This window comes from Lipophrys pholis, assembly GCF_963383615.2.
Source record: "Lipophrys pholis genome assembly, chromosome: 14".
Classification (NCBI taxonomy): domain Eukaryota; kingdom Metazoa; phylum Chordata; class Actinopteri; order Blenniiformes; family Blenniidae; genus Lipophrys; species Lipophrys pholis.
This window is the reverse complement of record NC_137633.1, coordinates 21,193,875-21,214,043: the sequence shown is the minus strand read 5'-3', so window position 1 is coordinate 21,214,043 and position 20,169 is coordinate 21,193,875. Positions and strand designations below refer to the sequence as shown.

General features: G+C 42.6%; 2 protein-coding genes across 3 annotated transcripts; one reads left to right on the top strand and one right to left on the bottom strand.

The window, feature by feature from the left end:
• Positions 1 to 70: 70 nt before the first annotated feature.
• On the top strand, positions 71 to 7,178 carry aldh6a1 (aldehyde dehydrogenase 6 family, member A1). 2 transcript variants are annotated; one of them, XM_080480504.1, is made up of 12 exons: positions 71 to 197; positions 663 to 704; positions 817 to 891; positions 1,614 to 1,775; positions 1,934 to 2,012; positions 3,168 to 3,470; positions 4,142 to 4,263; positions 4,623 to 4,812; positions 5,300 to 5,481; positions 5,583 to 5,762; positions 6,633 to 6,731; positions 6,823 to 7,178. In XM_080480504.1, the coding sequence occupies exons 1-12, from the start codon at positions 159 to 161 to the stop codon at positions 6,925 to 6,927; spliced, it is 1,578 nt and encodes a 525-aa protein (XP_080336630.1). In that variant the 5' UTR covers positions 71 to 158; the 3' UTR covers positions 6,928 to 7,178. The 2 variants fall into 2 exon arrangements, with proteins under 2 accessions (XP_080336630.1, XP_080336631.1); XM_080480505.1 differs by having other exon boundaries at positions 4,142 to 4,267; positions 4,627 to 4,812.
• A 1,553-nt stretch (positions 7,179 to 8,731) lies between these two features.
• On the bottom strand, positions 8,732 to 17,355 carry LOC308119724 (basal body-orientation factor 1-like; the record flags this gene model as incomplete). Its single annotated transcript, XM_080479874.1, has 8 exons — positions 8,732 to 8,840; positions 9,019 to 9,509; positions 10,041 to 10,206; positions 10,778 to 10,857; positions 12,285 to 12,365; positions 12,459 to 12,539; positions 16,989 to 17,241; positions 17,315 to 17,355. The coding sequence occupies 8 exons, from the start codon at positions 17,353 to 17,355 to the stop codon at positions 8,732 to 8,734; spliced, it is 1,302 nt and encodes a 433-aa protein (XP_080336000.1).
• Between the last annotated feature and the right edge of the window lie 2,814 nt (positions 17,356 to 20,169).

The following is a 20,169-nucleotide window of genomic DNA, read 5'->3' as shown; positions in this document are numbered from 1 at the left end:
AAGGGAGTGCGATCGTTGAACCAATCAGCGTTCTGGGGTTGTTTAGAGCCCGCCTCCAGCCACTACATCTGCCAGGGTCTGAGCTGGAGCTGTCTGGCCGCCGTCCTCACCTGCAGAGTCAAATCAGGTCGACCCAGCAAATCACACACATCTCCAACATGGCCTCAACCGCATTAAAATCAGTGCTGCGGACGAAGGTAAGAAATCACGATCTTTAGAGGTTGTTTACATGCCCGTGTGCCACTTTAGTAGTGATCTGGTGTTTGTTTACTAAGTGTCATGTGCTGCAGGATTAATGTGTTTCACCCATTCCTTCATTCCTCACAGATTTCTCCAACTCATGCTTCTTCTTTTCAAAGATCTGCAGATGACTTACACGTACCCTGCTTTATGAAGCACAACTCTTTTTGATTCTTAACATGAATCAAGTTGTAGTAATTTGGTTAATTGATCAAGCCTATTTCACTGCACCAGCAGGCTGGACTGGATTCATGCTTTCAGTTAACCCCAGGAAGTTTGACTTTGTCCCCATCACTGAGTTGCTCATTAATCTTGTCAGCCAGCAGGTTTCAGCTGGGAGCATCTGCTTGTGTGCTTTTAATGTTTGACAGGATATGTAAAGCTTTTTTTCCTATTTATTTCATTCATTGTTTCTTTATCAGGTCCCATTTAAAGTTGGCCGCATGTGCTACTCCTCCTCAGTGGTGAGTGTGAAACAAAGCAGTCACCAATCTGGTTGTCAGGTCTGATTCGTGTAATAAAAAGATAATAACTTGTGTAGTAAATGTACATATGATGTGTTATCTCTCCACACAGCCCACGACTAAACTATTCATTGATGGCAAATTTGTTGATTCAAAGTCTTCAGAATGGCTGGATATTCACAATCCTGTAAGTATTTCACCATGCTTGGTAAAGATTGTACATACAGAAACTGGTACAGTAGCTGGAGCTTCATTAACTTTGGAGTTGCTCAACCGGTTGCATAATGTACATCAACTGGTGCAAACTGGTCTTTGAGGTAATTAATTATATGGATTTTGACCTCTAGGATAATTACAAGTGGAAAAAATTGTCTTGGATATTTTGTATGAGGACATTCCTCGTCTTGTTTTCAGGGTTGGAAGTAACTAATTATCACATTACTGGAATTATCTTGTATTGTTTTCAGTACTGTTTGCACCATGCAATCTGTCAGTACAGAGTCCACACACAGATTTAATTATTAAACAAACATTTTCATCAGCATTTTGCAGCCAGTCCTGTACATACATTTTTTAAATAGCAAAACAATTGTTTTTTAAAATACTTTTGTTTAGCATGATGTAGTAGTGATTTGTCTGCAATATATTCCTTGAAGGCATATATTTTATATCTGTCTATTGAACTGAATGCTTTCTTTGAGCAATGCAATAAAACAGTTAATTAAGTATAATTAACAATAGTATATTTCAGTATTCTTTCTACCTCTTATTTAATTCTGAATTGGACAAAAACAATGAGTCAAAAAAAGCAGAATCGGCTGCTTTTTAGGTAATTCCATAACTTTTTAGGTAGGATTTTTGTGTAATTCCTCTCATGGTGGTGACTGGTGTTTGGTCGCCCCTCTGCAGGCCACCAATGAGGTGATTGCTCGCGTCCCCAAAGCCACTCAGGAGGAGATGCAGGCGGCTGCGGACTCGTGCTCCAGAGCCTTTCACTCCTGGTCTGAGACCTCCATCTTGGCTCGGCAGCAGGTGTTTCTGCGCTATCAGCAGCTTATCAAGGACAATATTGTGAGTTTAAGGGTCAGGAGGCGTAAAGTACTATCAAGTACTTTATGTTCACCTTGTATTCTTCTTCTACCTGCAACATTTCCTCTGTTGACACAGCACAATAGTTTTCATTTGATCATAAAATATCATTCTTATGTGAATATGCTTGTGTGTTTTAGAAAGAGCTGGCCAAGTCGATCACACTGGAACAGGGCAAGACCCTCGCAGATGCAGAGGGAGATGTATTCAGAGGATTGCGTAAGTTGACCTGAATGTACACGTGCACAGAAATCCTTTTCCAAGGGCCTCTCTTGGCTAAATATTTGCAGCGTTGTGGTGTTTTTACTTTGTAGTTGTGAGGAATGTTAATAAGTTATGACATAACTCTGCAAAGGAACAGAACGGTGAGACACCTCATGAATGAACATTTAATGATTACTCAAATCCCATTCTTTCAACTTCATGTACAGCAAAACCCAAACCCTTACCAAGTGTATTTGTCTGCACTTAAAATATTTATATTACCTGTGTCAAGTACAACTAGACATGGTATTTAAAGAAGAAATTGGTTGAATGCTAGACTTCCTAATGTTTTTCATAGTATACGTTAATATTGTAAAGAGCCACTGAGATTTATAAGTAAAAAATAAAATACAATACAACTCCTCTCCTGTCGGTTTTGCTTTACAATCTATTTGATTTCTATTTGCTCTAAAGTGTGTTTTCATAGAATGTACTGTAGTTTCACTCTCCATATATTTGGATTGATTGTGATTTCTTCTGATGAAACATAATTATCACCTGCCCCCAGAGACTTTTACTTTTCACTTTGCTCCCCCCGAAGCTCTCTGGCGCCCCCCAGTGGAGGCTTGCTCCACACTTTGACAACCTCTGATTGCGTTGGTTTCACCACACAGCATGCCTATTATTATAAATCCTGCATCTAGTCTGTCCAGTCAGAAAAATATCTGATTGATAAGTAAACACAACAGTTTCTGGAGCGCTTGGTAATAACCAACTTATTGTTCGTGTTATGTTCTCAGAAGAGCACATAACACAACAGAAGCCCAGAATTAAACAGCAGATATCAGTATTACCTGAAGGAAAGCTAGAACATTACTGAAATCACATTAGCAGGAGCTTCATTCTATGTGGGTCAGTTTGTGGAAACATACATGCTGAAGCCTGGAGAAATCATGCTGACAATGCAACAACAGGCTCTCTACTTCAGATTGTGCTGATTTATCTGAAAACATATCAGGCTGAGTTCACACTTCAGAAAATCATCAGTCCTCATCAAAATAAACAAACCTGAAGCTTTGCTGAACTTGAAGGCTTCCAGTCATAGAATGACTCTGCTTCTATCTCTGAATGTGATTATAAATGATAATTGTGTGTGTGTTGTGTTTACAGAGGTTGTGGAGCACACCTGCAGCATCACCTCTCTGATGCTGGGTGAAACGCTGCCCTCCATCACCAAAGACATGGACACGTACACCTACCGCCTGCCTATCGGGGTTTGTGCCGGTATCGCCCCCTTTAACTTCCCCGCCATGATCCCCCTGTGGATGTTCCCTATGGGCATGGTGTGTGGGAACACGTACCTGCTGAAGCCTTCGGAGCGCGTGCCGGGCTGCACCATGCTGCTGGCGAAGATGCTGCAGGACGCCGGCGCTCCAGACGGGACGCTCAACATCATCCACGGACAGCACGATGGTGAGACCATGAGCCAACAGTTGTTGTAGACCATGTTAATGATAATGAATATCCAACAAGTAATTCCAGGACAGAGCAAGGTGCTGCTTTCCAGTCCAGTGTTGAGTCGGCCCACTTTTGTCTGTGATGAACCGACACTGTCAGAACCAGCATTAACTTCAGCAGCAGTTTGATCTGTTGCTCTCCACCTGAATCAGTGAGACATGGCCATCTGTTTTTCCATCTTTGAACTACAGATGCAGCATTACAGATGTGAGGAGGACAACACAAGTCCTGCAGTTTTGGAGATGCTCTGACAATGATTTAAACTCCCTCAAATCTTAATGTTGGACAATCTTCTGCTTCTAATTCATCTACTTTGAAGACAATTATATGTCTTGCAAACTAACAAGTGTCATGATGAAGCAATAATCGGCAATATTCACTTTTTTTTTTTAACTTTAAGGCAGATTTTTGCATCCCTAAACTACAAATAATCCACTTAGACTTGTTGAGATTAACTGTTAATATGAGATTGTTTTTCAGACACCAAAAAGTTTGAAATCAAAATGTTATTTTCAGTACTGCTGTTTAAAAGCTGAAGATTTTCACATTTCCTGTCACTCTTCACTCCTATATCTTCATTTTTGCAGCAAGTTTTAAACCAAGTTAAAACTCTTTTTCTTCCATAGCTGTGAATTTCATCTGTGACCATCCAGCGATCAAGGCAATCAGCTTCGTTGGTTCCAATCAAGCAGGAGAGTATATCTATGAGAGGGGATCTAAAAATGGCAAGAGGGTCCAGTCCAACATGGCAAGTACCAGATGAAAACACACGTGTAATGTGTGAGAAGTGTTATAAACGTCCGCTAGGTGGCAGCCTTTACCAGTAGATCCCTGTATGCATTTTTCTACCCCCTCCTGAGTGCCAAGTGCCCAGAGGAGAGTGCAGACTGTATTTCTGTTGAAAGCAGAGCTGTAATTGTTCTTTAATTCTGACTTGTGTCCATCAGTCCTCTCCCACGAGCTACAAGTGTGGAACAAGTTTACCACGTAAAATTTGCAGGTTGTTTGTTCATGATTGCCCGATATTACACGCCTGCTGGTGACTAACCAGTGGCTGTGATGTGGAGATCAAACAGGGCAAGGCTAACCACTTTTTGTGCCCTGCAGGGAGCCAAGAACCATGGTGTGGTGATGCCTGATGCCAACAAGGAGAACACTCTGAACCAGCTGGTGGGTGCAGCGTTCGGGGCAGCGGGACAGCGCTGCATGGCTTTGTCCACGGCCATTTTGGTGGGCGAGGCCCGGAGCTGGCTGCCGGAGCTAGTGCAGCGTGCCAAGGGTCTGCGCGTGAATGCAGGTGCCACACCCCGTGACCCCTCCCCTCACCTCTGTCCCTCCGTTGCCCGTTCGCCCAAAGGCTTTTAGTTTAATCATTGTGCGGCCACCCACGCCGCCCTAACCTCACCTCTCGCCTCATGCCCGGTTGTAACTTGACATTGGAGTCAGCTGGAGAAAGATGGCTTGTTGAGTCAGCCATGCTGCAAATTTGTGGCCAAATCTGTGGCTCGGGCCTAAATGGCGGTTTAGAGCATCAGATCCCTTTGAGAAGGGAAGTTGATGTGAAGTAAAATGGAGACCGATTTTCCCCTGTTTAAAGTTGATATGGGGCTTAATTTGTGTAGCGCACAGGAAACCCACAAGTATCCATTTTGGAGGGAGTGCCTCAGGGTGCCCCTCGTCCTGGCTCTCGCATGTTTGTGGCCAAGGAAATTTTCTGAATGTCAGTGCCCATAATGTGCCATGGCATGTAACCCTATAGCTGGTTGTTTTGGGGGCCCTTCTAGGAGACCAGCCCGGAGCCGACGTGGGGCCTCTGATCTCTCCTCAGGCCAGAGACCGAGTCTGTAGTCTGATCCAGAGCGGCGCGGACGAGGGAGCGAAGGTGCTCCTGGATGGCCGAAATGTGAAGGTCAAGGGTTACGAGAACGGCAACTTTGTGGGACCTACCATTATCGGCAATGTCACAGTACGTATGAACATTTTGAACTGGCGAAAGTTCTGTGTACGTGCAAATATGAGTTGCATTAAGATCTCTCCTGCTCATCATGATGTGTTGTGCTGCTCCAGCCCAACATGAAGTGCTACACTGAGGAGATCTTCGGGCCTGTGCTGGTTGTCCTGGAGGCAGACACTCTGGACGATGCCATAAGTTTGGTCAACAGAAACCCCTATGGCAACGGCACAGCGATCTTTACCACAAATGGTGCCACTGCACGCAAATACACTCACGAGGTGGACGTGGGCCAGGTGAGTGGCTGCAGCCTCCAAATGTCTTCCTCTGTTTTGGGAGAAAAGGAGGCATTCACAACACTCTGTCATGTCCACACAGCATCTCAAGCAGGCTGCACACATTACATTTCTGTAGGAAAACCTTTGCATACATAATAAAAAAAAAAAACACAATTATTTTCCATGTCAAGTAGACTCTTGTTTGCTTGTGCCCCTAAAATACACACCCCGGGCAACCCCCTTCCCTCCACTTCCCTGCCAGTCACGGCTACAAATATCTACAGCAAACACACGTCTGTTAAATGAAAACAGGGGGTTATAGAAACATTTTTTTCCAGGTGGTATTCAGGAAGGGGAAATCTTAAATTAAATCTCAAAAGGGATTCCGGGGGTCGTGTTCAACGGTTAAGCATAGATTTGGGCAGCCTGTTTGTTTGCCTGCGGAGCCTGGTTATGCCCTGTGTTTGCTGTTCACATGTCGGGGAATGCTGTGCAGGCCATGTGCTGTGCTCTGCTCCAAACCTCCACGCAACAAACATCAAGTTTCTTTTTTTTTTTTTTTTCCCCCCTCTCAGGCACAATTGCCAAAAGGCCTTAGTGTGTCCAAACTTATTCTTGCCGTTTCAAACACTAAACCGATGATGCCTCTACTGTCTCTCAGACAAAATGTTTCATTTAGTTTGTTTTTCTTTCTCAGAAGAGTGTTCTCGTATTTCTAAACATCGGCTATAAGTTAAACCTGGAGCTCTGTTTGTTGCGATCATGTCGGGAGGATGCACCGCCATCTCTCATCAGTCGCTTCCTACTGATCCTGGCTATTTAGGATCTTGGATGGTTTTCCAAAGCTTACATTGTGGAAATGAATGGGGGAATACTTGTTTTCTGCAGGTTGGAGTCAATGTTCCCATTCCTGTGCCACTGCCAATGTTTTCCTTCACTGGTTCAAGGGGATCCTTCAGAGGGGACATGAACTTCTATGGAAAACAAGTAAGACTAACAAAAGAACTCTACTGTTACACACAGATTGCTACTGCCAGCTGTTGTGAGATAAATGTTTTTATTTTTTTCTTGTGTCCAGGGCGTTCAGTTCTACACACAAATCAAAACTGTAACCTCACAATGGAAAGCCGAGGATGCCACTTTAAAAAGCCCTGCAGTCACCATGCCGACAATGGGACGTTAAAATACTCCGTCCAGGTGCAGCTCATCGGTCTGAATTACCAGAAAACGTCCGTCCACATATCATCATCGTTTTGATATATAACCCAGATAGTGAAACAAACATAACACAATGTTAACTCAACATTAAAAATATTCCATCAATGTTGTTTTCAATCTGAGGAAAAGTCTAAATGTGAGGGACTGTCATTCGAACACTGTGAATAAAATACATTGAAACACAAAAACATTAAAAGCGACTGGTAGTTTGACTACATGTGGTGTGGGATTTGTGAAGAAAACAGACTGGGAGTCCTTTCCTTTGGTATATTGGTGTATGTGCACTGCATTTAATTAAAATAAGTTAATATATGACAGTTATAGATAAATATAAGTATCTACTCACCTGGGTTCCGCTGCCATAGACACATAGTATGCAATATTTATTTCAGCTTGTCTTGCATATATAATTTGACATCAGACAACGGTCTTGCACAGTTCAGCAGTCACCTAAATGAGTTGTGACAGAATTCAAACATTCTTTATATATGAAAGAAAGTACCCACAACCTATATATACGTGCATGGTAAGATGCTTTAAATAAACACAGGCAAACATCCTGTGTTCTGCTATACTTATGATGCATACAAAGCAGAGGCAAACAATCCACGGTGTAATGTGAACTGTGGAGGCCATACGACGGTCATGTGATGTGTATATCTGGCAGGCTGTTTGGGTTTGAGGGCAGGATGGACTCGGGCGCCTGGGTGCTGATGGTCGACGGAGATAGCACGCCTCTCATTCTGGAAGACAGTCATCCTTGTCATTACACAACATTAAAAAGGCAACTGTCTTGATGCATCACACGTAGGCAGGCATGTTCTCGCAGCCACTGCACTTCAGTTAGACATGGAATGTGGTGCCAATAAATGTGCACAGCTTTCTTAATTGCAAGCATGATTTTTATTCCTGTGCATTCCTTCAGTGTCTCACTCTTCAGGCTGCTCTTCTCTGGAAACGGGTGAAGCCAGAGGTTGGTTGAGTTTCCTATCGGGGTGGGGGGGAAATGCGGAGTGTCAGTCAAACTCAGGACCTCACGGTGAAAAGCCTGTTTTGACTCACTGGTGTCTTTTCACTTAAGTCTGCTGTCGGTCTTTTAACGGGGTTAGCCTGGGTCAGTGCACATGGAACAGGGAGCTGCGAACGGACTCTCTCTAGTTGCCAAATGTTCTGTGTTATTCTGCCGGACTAGGTGCCAGACCACTGTGAACATGAATATACTTCTTCTCCTGCCTGCCTTACCCCCATACATCCAGATCCCCTGCACACTCCTCACTGAAAATCATGTTACCAGCTGCTCTCTGACCACAAGTGTTCAAAGAACAAAATAAACTGCCAGTGCACGTGAAGAGGGGCCAATGGGCTGAAGGCAAATCGACGTGACCAGATGTTTGTTTCCATGCACACGATTCTGTGGCGGGGCCTATTTTTACTATTGTGCCCAGACTCTTTCTTCATTCTTTTTAAGCAGCTGGATGGAAAAGAAAATTGGATGAAGCCTAAGTGATGTTTTATGGTATCCTCTTCTGCTGAGAAAATGGCTGTTTTAAACATTAAAAAGAGGGAGGAGTCAGCAGGAGCTGAGCCTGAGCAACTTGCACAGCGTTACTGCACTTTGTTCTCCTCGCTTAATTGATGCAGAAGCTTTGCTTCATTTTGGGGGATTGCAAATGGACTTCAATGTGTTATCTGAGATGAAGCTGATGGGTGATGAACAAATGAATCAGAGCTTCACAAAGTCATAATAAAGCAGTCGCTGGGACATTTAATTACCTTTCTTTCAGCCCGTTCATTTTAGCAAAGAGAAGCTGAAGCACTTGTTCTTTCTGCTCCCAAGTGAGATCTGAGAGTTTGACTTTGCTGCCTGGAGGATAAGTCCTTTAACAGAGGCAGATGGAATCGGGGTCAGCACACTTGTCCAGTAAAAACTGGATTAAGATGAACCACAAGCAGTTTTGTTGAACTGTGAAAAAGTAAATAAGTGGCACTAATAAACATGACTATGACACAGACGGTGATACAAGTCATGGAAAGGATGAGACGTCAGTCGGCCTACCATGTCGAGGCTGCCTCCATGTCTGAATAGACGGAGTTGGTGCTGTGGGGACTTTTATGGAAGGTGCGGACGGGTGGGAACTTCAGCTTCCCCGCTGTGGCCTCTCTAAACTTCAGACGATAATCCTTCATTGCTTCTTTTTTGTACTGGTCCCTGCTGGCGGCGATCTGCTGCCTGACCTGAGACAGCGCTTCGTGGAAGAACTCCTGCAGTTCACTGTGCTTCTCGTCCACTATGCTCGCGAGCTGCGTGATCCACCCCAGTTCCTTCTCGCGCATGGCGAGGACCTTCTGCAGTTTGTCGAGCTCCACCTGGCTGGCCTGGATGACCACCAGATTGGTTTTCTCCTTCTCCTCCCGTCGCTCGAGTTCTGCAGCGTTTTGCTGGAGCGCCTGCTCCAGGGAGGTCACCTTGCTCCTCAGCTCACATTGCTTCTTTTTCTGGGCCTCCATGTGAGCTGCGTTCTCCTTCACCGTCAACTCAAGCATGTCCTGAGTGAGCAGAGACGCAAAGTGAATGACATGAAGGAATACCTTAACATTCATGTCAATATACAGCTCAGACAGATAATGGATTGTGTTGCAGCCAGCAGCCGCTGAGTGAACGGCTCAAAGCTTGATTGACTGTCATCATTAGAGAGAAGACTGATGTGCCCAATATTTATTTTCCTTCAGGAATCAGTGCCAGAAGACGGAGAAGGATAAGCCACTGAATTTGAACCCAGACACCAGTGGAAACTCGCCACAACCACTGACCACTGAGAGGCTGGATAGTAGTCAGGAGGTGGGGAGGGGTGAGGTGAGGTGGGGGGTGGGGGGGTGGGAGCGGGACCACAAGCAAAATACACAGGGTCAGCACAAGTAAACAACTGCAGAGGAAAAAAAACAAAAAACCCACCTGAAATATATTCTGCACAGATCTGACAAGTGTTTCATAACAGAACATGATTGAAAACGACTTTATGCACATGAGTGGCCTCTGCCCAAGGACTAATGGTGCCTAATAGTACCGCTGATGTTTACCGTCCTCCGGCTCAAACACACCTTGTCCAGGGCCAATGCCATGTTTTCCTCCGCTAAAGAATTTGACAGCCTCTGCAGGTCCTGCGCTTCCTTTTTGTGACATCTCAGTGCTTCAATGAGACGATCTCGGTCCTTGAACGCAGCTTGCAGCGTGGCCTCCAATTGCCTGAAGAGTTGACAAGAAAAACAAAAGTCCCACCGCAATTTTCCTTTTTCGAAAGTATTTTTAGACTGTTTATTAGCTTTAAATGTTTCAAATACATCCACGTAGCACTTATCACACTTTCTAACTTGGGGCTTTGTGGAAAAAACGTTGAATTACCCGCGTAGGTGTGCTCAACATCAAAAGATAACCGATGTGTGCTCAAAATTAAATCAATTACCGCCACTAAGACCAAACCGGCAGGACCACACCAGTATCAATGTTGACGTTTTATGAGCTGTAAAAATAACTAAACATAGCAGGGCCAGAGCATACATCCTATAGCCTCAAACGTAATAAACGCTTGGCTCTCTGGGATGGCTGAGGATGTGATCGTTGGCCTGGCTGATGTACACTGTCACAAATGTGACGCACCGGTGTGGTGGGGAAGATAACATGAGTTGTAGTTATATATATATTTGTGCACATAAACACTTGTGTGAGTACGCTATTTTTCCTTTGCATTCTGCATGACAGTGCGGCGTCGAGAATAAAGTGAGGAGCGCTTGTCGAGCGGCGGTGGAAAGACGCTCACGCAGTGGCTTCGCGGTGGTCCATCTCCACTTCGGCTATCTTTTCATTACATTGTTCCGTCATTTCCTTCTCCAGGCGAGCCTGCGGGGAGATTCAGGAAGCAGATTTACTCCCTCCACCGGCAATATCAATGCAAGTTGAACTCTTTCCATCTTCCGAAAGTCACATATCGTCACACTGACTGTGAGTAAGTCATTTGCAAACAGTGAGTTTATTTGTAATTGAGTACAGTTTAAGCAGTGCAACAGTTGTAACACTTGAGAACAAGAGCTCAGTACTCTCTGATCAAATACTCAAACAAAAGACCTCTCAAAGAAACACCCTCTCCAACAAGCTCAGTCAAGCTCCTGTCAACATTTCCCCATCAAAGCCCACAGCTTGTATCATTAACACAGCTTTTCATTTTCTTAAGGTAACGTCATCACAGTTAATCCCTGAAAGTGCAACAGGACCAATTTACCTCTAATAACTATGTGCTGTCATATCTAATAACAATTTTCAGGAGTGAAAGTAACATAAATATTAATTTACACATTAATACTAATACTTTTGAGGACTTTTAGGCTGGATGTGAACTGTATAACTGATCTCAATCAATAATAAATCAAATATATAATGGCAACATACTCACACATGATTGCAGTGAACAAGTTTATACATGTTCTACTAATTATTTACATGGTTTGAGTAGGATGTTTATTTTCATACTCATGGGTAAGTTATCCAGTCATCCATCCATCCATACCCCTTAACGCTGGGGAGGGTCGCGGGGGTGCTGGAGCAATTAACCTCATATGCATGTTTTTAGAGTGTGGGAGGAAATGGGGGGAACATGCAAACTCTACACAGAAAGACCAGACTGATGTTTGTGAGATGACAGCGCTCACTACTGCTCCACCAAGGAAAGATGGTAGTTACAGTTCATTAGATGAATGAATTATACTAATTAATAGCCAATATTGTATCCAAATGCATTCTGGGTAGAATAGATTTCCATGTTTCTTGAGATGATGCCTGCCTATAAAAAGCAGAAGTTGTCCACAATTTGATTTAAAATGCTTCATTTGAACCACAAAGTTGATTTAACTCAAACAATTCCAGATTTGTATTTGTTTCCCAAACAAATCACCATACACCGAGTTTTGTATACTTTATATAGTTTGCTTGAGAAATGTGCTGTGAATGTACATTTTCTACACAAGTGAAGTGAGTTGAACCCCTGCTATTAATGTTGCTATTAAACACAGTTTAAAAGAAATAAGTCATTTTTGAGAGAAGTACTTTCACTTGATTATTTTAATAGCAGCACCTTTACTTGTAATTTTTGTTCCAATTCAAGCAGCGTAACTGGAGGAAGAGTTCAGTCCTCTTCCAATCGCTGGCCAAGTCTCAACTGGAATGTGATGAGTGTTTAAATCCCATTTAATTCCCTCATTTAATTCCCATCATTTTACATTATTCACATGGTTGGGAGTGTGACTCTTTAAGTGTTGCTTTTCCCGTCATACCTTTTCTTCAAAGTGTCTCTTCTCCATTTTGTTTAGGTGTTTGTTGTGCTCTGCTTCAGCAATAGTCATGTTCTCTTTGGTCTGTAAAAGAAATGAGCCATAAGTATTGTTTACGCCGTAAAATTGCTAAAACTAAAGATAATTGATCTTTTTTTTTGTTTTGTTTAGGTTTACGTCATTGAGTTCTTGCTCCAGTTGCTCTGCGATCTCCTTCATCCTCTCCATTTCTTCCCGGGCAGTGCTAATGTCCTTGATCTTCAACATGTTGGAGGAACAGAATAAAAATATTCAACATCTTCTGTAACTGTACGAGCTGGACCCACAAAGTCATGTGTGACGCCTAAAATCACAAACAAAGTACTTTTCCCTCACAGGGTCACATAGGCACTAATCAGCAGCAAACAAACAGGAGCCGAGATGCCAAATCCCTCAATGTGCTACCGTGAAGACGTCTGAGCGAAAAAATGTGACAGAGTGACCAAAGTCATGAGAGACGAGAAAAACGCTCGGCCACAAACATGTACATGACGACTAAATGAGAGGTTATCAACCATCTGATTACAACTTCAGACCTAATGGTTATTCTTCAGATAACTTTCAGTACGTCCGTCTGCAGCGGAGCACCAGCCAACAAGGATTTACACAAGCTGGTTTGCATCATCGGCAATTTTCTTCTGGTTGCATCCATCAAACGGTCTCCGCTCCCGAAATATCAACCAGTTTGAAGTTTGTCGTCTGCCTGCATCTCTCTCTCTTGACTCATTGTGTTGGAAGAATACGCTGAACACTTTTTGCCGAACAGTTCAATTTCATCGTGGCTGTTGTGAATTAAAGGGGGCGTGCACAGATCAGCTGATATATCACATGTAGGTGGGTTATATTACAGCATGTTTGGTCAGGATCTATCAAAACTGGTAAAAAAAAAGACAAACGCAGCGAGCTGGCAAAAGGGTCATGTGGGCCCGTTGGAAACGAGTCCTTCGACTTCAAGGAGCCGCTGCAAACGTCTTGATGCCAGCCATCTTTCAGAAACCTTCATACTTTGAGACCTGCTTCTGTAGCAACACACTGTAATGTTCAGGAGGTTTATGGCTTATGAGTTTGCGCTCCTGTTGACAAGACAACTGTAGTAAACGACGCCTCTTGATGTCACCATCTGCAGTCACACACAGGATTTGTCAGCCTAACTAAACATATGTGACAGCTCCATACGTGTCTGAAAGTGGGTTGTTTCAAGTTGGTCCCGACCGGGCCTCCTTTTTCATCTTTAGAAGCTTATTGGACTATTTCATCGCCATAGAGTAAGAGTGAGGAGATGGAAAACAACTGCCACCAAGGCAGCACAGAGATCTTTTTTTTTTTTTTTTAAATACCCTTTTTTTTTGCTTTGAGAAGCAACTTCAATCTGTCGTGTAAGTTTAATAGTTTGACCCTAACTATAACAGGCAGTTATAGCCAGTGCAGACGGGAGTCCAAACGGGTCCCTTTGGTGTAGATTATGTAACTTTAAATGGCGTTTTAGAGTAAAGAGCTGTGTGACAAGGGGGTATGGTTAACACGTCAAGACGAGCAGTGTGACTGCCATTTCTTAACCAAGCACTTTTCAACTTTTTTTTTCTTTTGTGTGTGTGGCCACTGACATGGATCAAAATAACATGTCATGTGGAATGTGAGGGCTTGTTTTTTTCCCTGGTTTTCTGGTGTTTTTGTTTGTTGTTTTTTTACACAATAAAAGTCAACATAATTACAGACATGACAGCTGGTAGGACGCGGCCCACGTTTGTGAGGCGCAGCAGGTTCAGGACGAGCACAGTAACTTAAAACAACACCGCGCTCCGCGATGAACATGCAAGCCGGTGAGGTTTTGGAGATAAATCTAAAACTACACGTTTTGGGTTTTTTTTTTTCTTTCTGGTGTTTGTGCATCATCAGAACTCACCAGTTTGCTTTTCTCTTCACAGTGAAGTGCCTCTTGACTTCTGAGGGATTCTTCAAGCATATGAATCTGAGGAAGACGACAGTTTGTTAAAATGTTGAAGGAAATATTTGCTTTTTTTTTTTTTTTTTTTTTAACAACTTCAGCTCCAAAAGGTTGGATGAATAAAAAAACTTAATGCAATCATGTACAATCCATCCATCTGTCCATCCGTCCATCCATCCATCCATCCATCCATCCATCCATCCATCCATCCATCCATCTATCTATCTATCTATCTATCTATCTATCTATCTATCTATCTATCTATCTATCTATCTATCTATCTATCTATCTATCTATCTATCTATCCATCCATCCATCCATCCATCCATCCATCCATCCATCCATCCATCCATCCATCCATCCATCCATCCATCCAGCCATCCAGCCATCCATCTATCCATCCATCTCTACCAGTCATATAAAAGTAATGATTACAAAGGGCTACAGCCTAAAGTCAGAGATCTGCAATCTTTATGACCAAAAGAGGCATTTTTTGTCACTTTCCACTAAATCAAAATGAACTAGAGCCACAAAACAAGTTCAATCTTTGAAATGAGGCTGAGACAAATTCTAACTCTTTCAAAGTTTCATATCTAATTCTGATGGATGAACATAAACTGTCTTACGTTGCATTTATAAACTTTCAATTACAATTTAGAATGGTAAACATTTCATTACATTTTCAGCTGTTTGTGAACCTGATTTTAGAGGTTTCAACCTTCTTTTTCAGCATTTTGGGATAGTTTTGATAGTTTAGCTGTTTTGTGCAGTCACCCCACCCAATTTGAAGTTATTTTTTGTTTAGAAATCTTAGTCATTTTAGTTTGTTTTAGCTCTTTTTCACCCCATCCCTTGTGGTTTTAGCTATTTTACCCCCATTTTAGTTTAGTTAAAAAAAATATATAAAATCCCTTTTCAGCCCATAGTTAAAGGTCCTTTTGAAAATGACTTTGTGGGTGTAAATGAAATATAAACAAGATAAAAATGTTATTCATGTATAATTTAGTGAAAGGTTGAGGAAGCCACCACAGAAGGACGAAGGAGCCACATGTGGCTCTGGAGCTGCAGGTTGCAGACCTTTGGCCTAAGTGAATCATTATAAAACAACCTCCATCCTTCCGCCATGTACACCTGCCTCTTTCATTTATTTCACCTCTTATAGAATATTCAAATGTTTATGAGGATCATTAAAATCAGGTTAATGATGCCATTGGGTATAAAATGAACATGGCAGACAGGCTGAGGCTTTCAGACGTACATATAAGTCGGAACTCTGTCGAAACAGATTCAGGAAGTTTGGAAAAGCGAGACCAGGACTGAATGTGATCTTCACCCCCATTTCGCTCATTGAAAACAAAATTCAAGATAAAACAAGATGTGAAGAGGTTTTTAGTGTATTAAGGCCTGAATTCATTCATGATGGACACAAGTGGAAATGTTGAGCTTCAGAAGGAGCGAGACCATCGGTTGTACTGTTGGTAAAGAGCTGCAATAATCTACGTTTCCTGAGAGATCTCAGGGAGGCCTGAGACTGTCCCTACTCTAAAGTTGTAAACTCCTCCTGCGTGTGCTGTTGGTGATGCTTTACTGGGAGGACTGAGGCTTCAGTGTAATATTTTGAAGAGGAGATCCACATTAGAGGTAATATGAGAGACCACAGCTTTGAATCAGCACGGTCTCTCAGTAAAAGAGTCAAGCGATCTACAGATCTGTCACCTATCATAAAAAAAACATCGGACAACATGAGAACACGAACTGCAACTGAAACAGGATATTCAGGAAGGTGGGGGAAAAGCCTTTTGTTTTAACTTCAGCAGCATCCCTTCTCAGTTACAAAACACACTGTTAAGAAAAGGCAGCAGGATGGTGAACATTGTGTCTCAACCTGCTAATGATGTGCTGCCAGTGTCAGTTCAACATTAGGATCATGATAAAGATGTGTTTGTTCTGTGATGCACCAACAATGAGAAACTGGATAATCTGGTGTAAAATATAGGTGAAATATATTTCATCTTCAACCAGGGATATGTTGTTTTAGTTTTGTTTTCAGTGACAGCCAAGTCCTTAGAATTTACACAAAGCTTCGCTGACATTGAAAAAGTACATTTTACCAGACTCCAGACATAAATACCACCCTTGAAAGGAATTATAGTCCTTCTATCTGCTTTTTGTATAAAGAATGGGTGCATAACACACATCTGATCATGAAGAGCAGCAGATTGCTCAGCTGAAGTGAATAATCGGTAAAAGCTCCCAGACAGGAGCTTTGTTCACTTCAAGGCGCTCATGATCAGCCAACTATATGATGTGCCGTACAACAAGCAACAGGAGGCACAACATACAATCATAGAGATAATTTAAACCGTGTCAAACTGCTATGGGCATCTGTTTTTGAGCAATGTTCATTTGTGGGGAAAAATAGTGTCAGTTATATAGTGCATTTATCACTGCCTTAACATCGTGGTTTTAATTCTTCCAACCCCTTTTCAGAGTTGATGAAAAAGATATATATGTGTTTGGTCCAATGGAAATACCCTGATCCAAATGTACATTTTAAATTAAACTATATTTGTTTATTTGTTTGATTACTATTGTAAGTGACATTCAATATTTCCGCCATGCTGTGGCAGCTGCTCAACCGACACTGGAGTAGATTTTTATTGAAGTGGTGCAGAGTTGAGAAGTGTGTGATCCTTTGTGGAAGTGAGCTCGTGCTCTGTCACCTTGGTGTCCCTGGACGCCGCCTGCCTCTGCCAGTGTCCCGTCATGTCCAGGACGTCCCGCTCGCCGCGGTACAGCTGGCTCGTGAGCTGCTCGGAGGTCACCGCGAGCTGGTGATGCGCCTTCTGGTACTCGGTCAGAGACTGGTTGGTCACCTTCAACCGCAGCTCCCACAGCGCCGCGTTGTCTTTGGCCTTCTCCACGTCCGAATCCTTGTCTGTTTTCGACTCCTGCTTTCCATCTTTCTTCCCTTTTCTGTGATGAAACCACACAACATGGAGCTCGAGCGTCTCTTTCAGTCACAACACGTGCGTAACATGACACTTACCCGGCTTTCACCTTCTTTGTTTTGGACGTTTTGGTCGGCATCGCTGTTGGTAGATAAAAATCAAACAAAAAAACAAAGAAAAACTCTTATAATAATCTTAGATAAGAGTTCACATGATAGGACCTGCTGTGTCTGTGTGTGTGTCTGTGTGTGTTAGGGTCGTTGCCATGGTGATACAGCTGCCCTGTGACTTCCTGTATGGTGCGTTCAGGTGTCAATGGGAAGTGGAAATCTTCCAACTTTCCACTACGAAAAATACACTAACATGTATCTTGACAATCTACGTAAATTCCCACCGCGACAGCCCCCCCCCCCCCATAAAAAAAAAAAAAAAAAAGGAAAATGTCTCCAATGGGAGAAATACACATGGACCATGACAATCTGATAAAGTTCCACTGCAACGTTTCCAGACAGTGAGAAATCCTCTCACTGGGAGAACTTCACATGTATTCTGACAATCTCGTAAATTCCCATTGTGACAGTTTCAAAACGTGGGAAATCTTCCCACCTCCCATTGGGAGAAATCATGTGTATCCATCCAGCCATTGTCCACCGCTTATCCGGGGCCGGGTCTTGGAGGCAGCAGTCTAAGCAGGGATGCCCAGACTACCCTGACCCCAGACACTTCCTCCAGCTCTTCTGGTGGGACCCCGAGGCGTTCCCAGGCCAGCCGAGAGACATAGTCCCTCCAGTGTGTCCTAGGTCTGCCCCGGGGCCTCCTACCGGAGGGACATGCCCGGAACACCTCCTTGGGGGGCATCTGAAACAGAAGCCCGAGCCACCTCAGCTGGCTCCTCTCCATGTGGAGGAGCAGCGGCTCTACTCCGAGCTCTTCCCTGGTGACTGAGCTCATCACCCTATCTCTCTAAGGGTAAATCCTGTGTAATCTAATGCAATGTACCATCACTCAAAACAGTTACAACTACTTCAAAGTATTGTTTTACAAAAGAGTGAATTACCAATATTAGTATTTATAAAATGTTATTTAGTATTTAGTATTTTGAGATACTTCAACAGTATTTCATTACTTTTCAAATGTGGCATTTACTGATTGTTAAATATATTTTACATCATATAATCTACTTTGTAGTCTTATTCTTTTTCTTATTCTTATTCTATGTTGCTGTTGTTGATCAGTTTTTAATCTTTGTGTCAGAAATCAGATGTTTTTCAGTCGTCACAGTAATATACATTATCCATCTTATTATGCACCTTAAAGTCTGATACTGTACTCCCCTAATAATAATAACAGGTAAAATTCACAATTATTACTGCATATTACATTAGATTGAGTTCCCATGCAAAATAGCAGGTATTTAAAGCCAAAACAATTCCATTTCAGAAAAATACTTATCTTATCTATTTGAAGACGTTTTTGTGAAGCTCTTATCTTATTTTAGAAAGGAATTAATCTGTATAAGGAAAATAGAAAATACACGTGTCCAACATATGCTATCTTGAATCATTAAGTTGATTAGATTAAGTCCATAAAATATAAATAGATGTTTTTGAGAAATCTGAAGTGAAACGGCCGTCTAGTTTTTTTTATTTATTCTTGATTGTAGTTGTGTGCTTTCTTCCTTTTGCAAGCGACTCCTGCTGAGCGTCTCCTATAAATAAAAGATTCAATCAGTGAAATAATGGGACAATCTCTGCGGGAAATTATGGGATGCACATGTCTGTTCTGCAAAACGGCCTCTGGACTGACACAGAATTGCTTTAGTTGTCACGTCTCTTGTAATTACAGCCCTGCAGCACAGGGCTCTATCTAACAGGATCTGTTTGCACATGATCTCCTCCCACATGATGACATGAGATGCGTTTGGCCTCAGTCAGCAGTACTCTTCATGTTGTTCTGGACAGAACTGTGTGTTTCTTGCAAGCCCTCCCCGCAGTTGTTTTTTCGCCGGAGTTATGGGAAAACCGCTAAGATCAACGTAAATGCAAGTTGGCTTACATCTTCGGAGGAGCTCATCCAAAAGAAACAATGTAAAGTGAGAACGGATCAAGAAATTCAAGCTCCAAACTATCGAGTCTGCTGCAATCGACTTGCTCGGCTCCGTGCAAGCAGGAGCCAGATTGTCCAGTGGAGATTGTTCATCACACAAATCACTAGATATCACAAACATGCTGGGTGTAGCTGCTGTGAACTGGGTCATATAGGCTGTGCTCTCTGCTCTGCCTTTATGAACAGAGATTGAAGACTAAATTTATAGGTAATTGCTATGACAGTGAAGAGAGAAAACTGAAATAACCCTGAGCTTTTCAAAGCTGTCATTATCACTGGAATTGTAATGACAAGGTTCGGGTCTCTTCAATGGACCTTTTGGGGTAGGACACCCACAAACATGGCATTCCTGAGGGTAACACGGCAGCATATTAATGACATATTGCGCGGTGTAGATTACAAAGCTGGGGTCCCGTCTCTTGCTTTACGGTTTCAGCCAACTTAAAACAAAATACCAAACCTTGAATTGAAGTTACCCCTCCTTTGTGTGTTTGTAGTATGCTGTGTCACTTCGTAGTCAGACATCTTATTTATGTCTCAGCTTGAGAGCATTTGAAAACGCATTCTGATAAATGTACTTGAACAAATATCAAATTAGAAATGTGGAAAAATCAGATGAGGAATTTGACTTGAGGCGGCTCCTGTTGCTTCACTTTAGGAGTTTGCTGAATACTAAATGATTCTCTGATTCACAGCAGATCATCCAGTGTCCTAAGGTGGATTACAACATTGCAGACTCTGCACATTTTTGGCAATATTTACCACAAGATGAATCTCCTCAGACTTTTAAAGACTGTTGTTAAGGTGGGGATGCTACACAATAGTAAACAGTAAGATGTTTTGCTGC

Coding starts and splice junctions, on each gene's coding strand:
- aldh6a1 (XM_080480504.1), top strand. CDS start 159: ATGGCCTCAACCGCATTAAAATCAGTGCTGCGGACGAAG. Junction 892..1,613: donor GGCTGGATATTCACAATCCT/GTAAGTATTTCA, acceptor GCCCCTCTGCAG/GCCACCAATGAGGTGATTGC. Junction 5,482..5,582: donor CCATTATCGGCAATGTCACA/GTACGTATGAAC, acceptor GTGCTGCTCCAG/CCCAACATGAAGTGCTACAC.